General features: G+C 43.1%; 1 protein-coding gene across 1 annotated transcript; it reads right to left on the bottom strand.

The window, feature by feature from the left end:
• Positions 1-1,622: 1,622 nt before the first annotated feature.
• LOC112078353 (stonustoxin subunit beta-like) lies at positions 1,623-4,150 on the bottom strand. Its single transcript, XM_070442028.1, has 3 exons — positions 4,047-4,150; positions 2,752-2,798; positions 1,623-2,315 (listed from the first exon to the last, which is right to left on the bottom strand). The coding sequence occupies exons 2-3, from the start codon at positions 2,771-2,773 to the stop codon at positions 1,792-1,794; spliced, it is 546 nt and encodes a 181-aa protein (XP_070298129.1). The 5' UTR covers positions 2,774-2,798; positions 4,047-4,150; the 3' UTR covers positions 1,623-1,791.
• Positions 4,151-6,924: the final 2,774 nt, after the last annotated feature.

The following is a 6,924-nucleotide window of genomic DNA, read 5'->3' as shown; positions in this document are numbered from 1 at the left end:
ATTTCCCTCTTGATTTAGCATGGGCACTTGCCAAGTGGCACGGATCTCTCCAACGTCAACAAAGTCAGAAAACAGAACACGGCAAAACTCCCGAAAAAATTTCAATAATCTGATTAAACTATATTGAAAAAACATACTTTACGATGATATGGTCACATGTATTCAAATAAAATCTAAACCGGAGATGTTAGTCGTCCATAACGACAGCTAAACAGAAGGCAAATCCATGTCCCCTTTCGCGCGCTCCAGAAACAGGAAAGGACGGTCACGTCATACAAAAGAGCTTTAAATCCACCTCAGACCAAGAAACACGAAATTTCTTCTCTCACCGCCTCTTGACAACCAGGGAAGGTGTATGAAGTGTACGTAGACTCTTACGTGTCATGCCCATGTATAGGCAGGAAGTTGAACAGAGCATCGATTTCTGACATTCCACTTCCTGACAGGAAATGTGCTGCAGAATGAGTTCTGTTTCACTCAGAGAAATAATTCAAAACGGTTTTAGAAACTAGAGAGTGTTTCTATCCAATAGTAATAATAATATGCATATTGTACGAGCAAGAATTGAGTACGAGGCAGTTTAATTTGGGAACGAATTTTAAAAAGTCGAAAGGCGCCCCCCTAGTGTCAAGAAGTTAATGAATTGGTTGTTCCAGTTTAAATATTTTCAGAAGATCTACACTACAGCCGTATAGTTGCCATCCGTGTTGCATCAGTGTGGTATTCTACATGCAATATTTTCAGTCATAAAATAGAATGAATGCATCAAATATCGAGGATTTAAACTTGTTAATTATTTTACGCTTCCATTAGGTACAACGCAGGCAGTTGGATAGCTTTTATACATTTTATAGGAGGCATTCTCTCGATGGCTGAGTGGCTGCTGCCAACATACAGACTCAATCTCTAGCCACTTTAATAATTAATAATTCGATGTAATAAATGTATCACTAGTCACTTTAAACAATGCCACTTTATATAATGTTAACATACCCTACGTTACTCATCTCATATGTATATACTGTACTCTATACCATCTACTGCATCTTGCCATCTTGTGTATTAGGTAGTTGTTGTGAAATTGTTAGATTACTTGTTAGATATTACTGCACGGTCGAACTAGAAGCACAAGCATTTCACTACACTCGCATTAACGTCTGCTAACCATGTGTGTGTACCAATAACATTTGATTTGATTTGCAATGTGCGGTCTCAAGTAGTTGGTCAAATTATAAGTGTACTTTTTTCAAGGAGTCAGCAACTTTAGGTGATTCCTCATATGTTTTCTAACCCGTGAGTGTAATTTCTTTGCTTCTATAATATCTGGAAAGCAAGGTCCTCAAAAGGTATGTATTTGTGAGGAGTCCTAAATTGGTTACGAATACAAGACTAAGTGTGTGTGTCTGTGTGTGTGTCTGTGTTGTCTGTGTTCTGTGTGTGACTGTGTGTCCAGTGTGTGTGTGTCCTGTGTGTGTGTATGTGTGTGTCCAGTTGTTGTCAGTGGGTGTGTGTGTGTGTGTGTGTGTGTGTGTGTGTGTGTGTGTGTGTGTGTGTGTGTGTGTGTGTGTGTGTGTGTGTGTGTGTGTGTGTTGTGTGTGTGTGTTGTCAATGTGTGTGAGTCCAGTGTGTGTGTTTGTCAATGTATGTGAGTCCAGTGTGTGTGTGTGTGTGTGTGTGTGTGTGTGTGTGTGTGTGTGTGTGTGTGTGTGTGTGTGTGTGTGTGTGTGTGTGTGTGTGTGTGTGTGGTGTGTTGTGTGTGTGTGTGTGTGTGTGTGTGTGTCAGGTTATTATTTACAGGGACACTGAGGGGTCAACATCATCAACCCTGAACCCTGGATAGAGGGGCTCAGTGAATGTGAAGGTGAATGTGTGCAGGTGGGTCAGTTTGTCAGAGGAGGCTCTATAGAAGGACAGAGTGCCGGCTGGCCAGTCCAGATACATTCCTATTCTGTGGGAGCTGGAGGGGACGTCTATGGTAGTAATGTGATTATTATTGGGACTGGCAGTGTAACTTTTGTCATCGAAGGACAGACACCAGGACTTGTCACTGTATCCAAGACAACAGTCATTAAGCTTTCCTCTCCTGCCGATTCCTTTACATGTCACTCCTATATTAGCCCTCCCACTCCACTCTACCTCCCAGTAACAGCGCCCAGTCAGACCTTCTCTACACAGCACCTGTCTCCAGACCTCAAATCTCTCTGGGTGATGAGGATACGGCTGCTTCTCTCTCCTACATGTCACCTTTTTGTTCTCCTCAGACAGAGAGAGGCATCTGTTTACTGTGTTTGGGTCCAGTGTGAGATCACAGACATCTGATGGATGAAACCAGACACAATATTAGAAATCATCATCATTCACAATAGAATGTTAACTCACTTTTCATTAATTAATTTCATGTCGATGTTTCTAGGTATCAAAAGGAGAAGTTAAGGTAACTTGAGACTTGTTGAATGATCACATGTTATACTGTATGGTAATATAAAACACACTTATTCCCATTAATTACACACACTCACACATCAACAAAAGCACACAATTCTTATGTAACACAAACGCGCCACACACACACACAGACACACACATTGTCAAAGCAACTCTGTAAACTTTGGTGTCCCTGATTTCTGCTTCTGTATAACTACAGCTGATATTTAATTTGACTAAGTAAGTAATGATGGTGGTCTTTGACTTTGACTTAACTTGAATTAAGACTTATTCTTAGTCATATTCTTCACAGCAGTCAACACTCACATTTTCTAAGTCCAGGTTTCATTGTGTTCACTCCACCATGTTCCACACTGTAGCGGTAAGCAGAAGAACAGACAGTCATTGAGGGATACACCTGAACTCTCACACTGTCACGATCATCTTCTTTAGAGAGAGTGGACCAAGGCGCAGCGTGTACAAAATACATCTTCTCTTTATTTTGAAGAAGAACAAACGAAACAAAACAACAAAATGACGAACGTGAAGCTATAAATGACTAAGTGCAAACATGCAACATAGACTAGACATATACAATTACCCACAACCAGCTAAAGCCCATGGCTGCCTTAAATATGGCTCCCAATCAGAGACAACAATAACCAGCTGTCTCTAATTGAGAACCAATTCAGGCAACCATAGACCTTCCTAGACACCTACACTGAACACTAAACCATCTACTCTACTTAACCCCCTAAACCATACAACACCCTAGACCACAGGTGTCAAACTCATTCCACAGGGGGCCGAGTGTCTGCGGGTTTTCGCTCCTCCCTTGTACTTGATTGATGAATTAACATCACTAATTAGTTAGGAACTCCCCACACCTGGTTGTCTAGGGCTTTATTGAAAGGAAAAACCAAAAACCTGCAGACACTAGGCCCTCCGTGGAATGAGTTTGACACCCCTGCCCTAGACAATACAAAAACACATACTTCACCATGTCACACCCTGACCTAACTAAAATAATAATGAAAACAAAGATAACTAAGGCCAGGTGTGAACACTACACACACACACACACACGACACACACTGAACACACACACTGGACACATTACCTGAACTCACTCACACACACACACAATCACACACACACACACACACACACACACACACACACACACACACACACACACACACACACACACACACACACACACACACACACCACCACACACACACACACACACACAACCCAAACACACACACACACACACACACGCAGTGTTGTGGTCCATGGTGTGGTGTCCAGGATTGTGTGTGTGTCCTGTGTGCGTGCGTGTGTGTCCAGTTGTGTGTGTCGAGTGGTTTGTGTGTCCTGTGTGTGTCAGTGTGTATGTGTGTGTCCTTTTGTGTGTGTGTCCAGTGTGATGTGTTTGTCTGTGTTTGCGTGTGTCTGTGTGTGTCCTGTGTGTGTGAGTGTGGTGTGTGTGTGTATGTGTCCAGTGTGTGTATAGTCATTGTGTGTTTCACACTGGACACACACACAGGACACACACAGTAACATACAACAAAGTCAAACATGTCTGATATGAACATTGACATAAACCCTCTACATACTTGAGTTTCTCCAGTCTGCAGTGTGGATCCTCCAGTCCAGCAGAGAGCTGTCTGACTCCTGAGTCTCCTGGGTGATTGTAGCTCAGGTCCAGCTCTCTCAGGTGTCAGGGTTGACATCAGAGCTGAGACCAGAGAAGCAGCCTTCCTCTGTGACTCCCAGCCTGACTGCTGCAAAGATTCAAATCATATTAAAATCACACTGCTATTATTTGGTGGTGAAAATAGTGCAGTATATTTTTTCCAACATATTCAGATATATCAGAGTCCTGAAACCTGCAATTATTCAGAATGAATGTATCATTATTAGAAATGATAAATGTTCTAATTATTGCTTGTAGATACAAACATTTATTGTAGAAATATTTGAGTAGACTGCCAGACAGTTTAAAAAGCAGTATCAGTCAAAAGACAGACAGTGAGTATCAGATTTAGATTGTATTGAGTATACAGTCACACCAATATCTATTTGACAGTGAGGTATCAGATTAGATTGTATTGAGTAAACAGTGTCACTCAAAATGACACAACGACTATGTTCCAGTTGAACAACATTTACTTACCGTATTACCACAATGGCAGCATCATACCACCCTGCATCCCACTGCTGGCTTATCTCTGACGCTAAGCAGGTGTCCTGGTCAGTTCCTGGATGAGAGACCAGATGTGGCTGGAAGTGGCGTTGGAGGCCAGTAGGAGGACTCTTCCTCTGGTCTAAAAAAATACCAGGGAGTGATTGGGTGCTGTTTCGGAAGGGATGTTAAATGGGTGTTACCTGACGTCTCGAGGTATTCAAGATCCCATGGCACTTATTGAGGGGGTAGGGGTGTTAACCCTGGTGTCCTGGCTAAATTCCCAATATGGCCCTCAAACCATCACGGTCACCTATTAATCCCCAGTTTACACTTGGCTCATTCATCCCCTCCTCTCCCCTGTAACTATTCCCAAGGTTGTTGCTGTAAATGAGAATGTGTTCTCATTCAACATACCTGGTCAAATAATGGTTAAATAAAAAATACATTGTTACCATGACACTCAGGCCAGGTCCATCAACACTGACACTTCCAGGTGTACTAATAACAGAGTGATATCACCGTAGTAACAGAAATATAGGGATACTTAAAACATGAACTTAACAATCTCCCACTTTTCTTTAAAGACAAATAAAACAACAACATAATGAAATGTCCCAAGTATTATTCAAGTTCCTCATTACAAATGTACTCAGCACTGTTGCCTTGACTTTGCTGCACCAGTAGAGTGATGCACGTGCCAGGCCATACACACACCTTTTCAGTTTCCACAGTGTTCCTTCACCCTTAGCTTCAGGATGAGGTCAGATGTGAATGTCCCTTGAAGCTCTGTTCCCTGCAAAAATGCAGATTTGATGTCTATGGAATTAAGTTTCAATTGTTGCTGGCAGATCACTGTCTGCAGCAATCGGAGTGGCTCTGAGGCGCATGTCAGTGAGTCTTTTGGGAGTTGTTTAGCAGCCAGCTCCTCTAAACCTCTAGCCACTAGATGAGTGTTTTGGGAGTTGTTAGCAGCCAGCTCCTCTAAACCTCTAGCCACTAGATGAGTCTTTTGGGAGTTGTTAGCAGACAGATCCTCTTAACCTCTAGCCACTAGACGTTATGGTGGAAATTACAAGATGATGTTATAATACTTTTATTGCATCAAATGGTTGTTTTATGCAACAGAATAAGGGGTTGTTAGAACGCTCATCTGTGTTCTACTGAGGATGGGCCTCTGGGAGATTTAACACCGACAGGAGATTTATGATGTCTTTGGGGACCATATTCCAGAGCATGAGTTAATGTTTCTGTTCTATACGGTACCAGGGAGAGATGACCCCAGGGCCAGTCCTTGGTCTCTCCACAATGAGAACAGTTTTTACCTCAGAAACAGTCTCCTGTGAATTATAGGTATCTTTCATACAAATTTTTAACTTGTGACCCATTCCATACATCTGTGTTGTGTCATGTAAACTGAAGGAGGCTGGACTTTGCTATAAAATGCTGTAGCTCAAACCAGCTGGTTGAGTTCTCAGTGATCACCTCCAGGGGTGATTACTGACCAGCTCCATTACTGCAGTAAACCAGCTGGTGAGTTCTCAGTGATCACCTCCAGGGGTGATGACGACGGCAGTTGGTTGAGTTTCGTGATACCTCCAGGGGGTGATTACTGACCAGCTCATTACTGCAGTAAACCAGCTGGTTGAGTTCTCAGTGATCACCTCCAGGGTGATTATGACCAACTCCATTACTGCAGTAAACCAGCTGGTGAGTTCTCAGTGATACACTCCAGGGGTGATTACGACAGCTCATTTACTGCAGTAAACCAGCTGGTTGAGTTCTCAGTGATCACCTCCAGGGGTGATTACGCCAGCTTATTATGATAAACCAGCTGGTTGAGTTCTCAGTGATCACCTCCAGGGGTTTACGACAGTCATTACTGCGTAACAGCTGGTTGAGTTCTCAGTGATAACTCCAGGGTGGTTACGACAGCTTGGTTGAGTTTCAGTGATCACCTCCAGGGGTGATTACTGCCAGCTCCATTACTGCAGTAAACCAGCTGGTTGAGTTCTCAGTGATCACCTCCAGGGTGTTACTGACGCTCCATTACTGCAGTAAACAGCTGGTTGAGTTCTCAGTGATCACCTCCAGGGGTGATTACTGCCAGCTCCATTACTGCAGTAACGACTGTGTTGAGTTCTCAGTGATCACTCCAGGGTGATTACTGACCAGCTCCATTACTGCAGTAAACAGCTGGTTGAGTTTCTCAGGATCACCTCCAGGGGTGATTACTGAAGCTCCATTACTGGCGTAAACCAGCTGTTGAGTTCTCAGGATCACCTCCAGGGGTGTTACCTGACCAGCTC

The sequence above is a fragment of the Salvelinus sp. IW2-2015 genome, unplaced genomic scaffold (assembly GCF_002910315.2).
Source record: "Salvelinus sp. IW2-2015 unplaced genomic scaffold, ASM291031v2 Un_scaffold5569, whole genome shotgun sequence".
Taxonomy (NCBI): Eukaryota; Metazoa; Chordata; class Actinopteri; order Salmoniformes; family Salmonidae; genus Salvelinus; species Salvelinus sp. IW2-2015.
This window is presented reverse-complemented; position numbering and strand designations above follow the sequence as displayed.

Bases quoted from the DNA above. Each gene is read 5' to 3' on its own strand.
- LOC112078353 (XM_070442028.1), bottom strand. From the start codon at position 2,773: ATGAAACCTGGACTTAGAAAAT. The intron at 2,316-2,751 runs GTGAGTGTTGAC...TTCATCCATCAG, and splicing joins GAAACCTGGACTTAGAAAAT to ATGTCTGTGATCTCACACTG.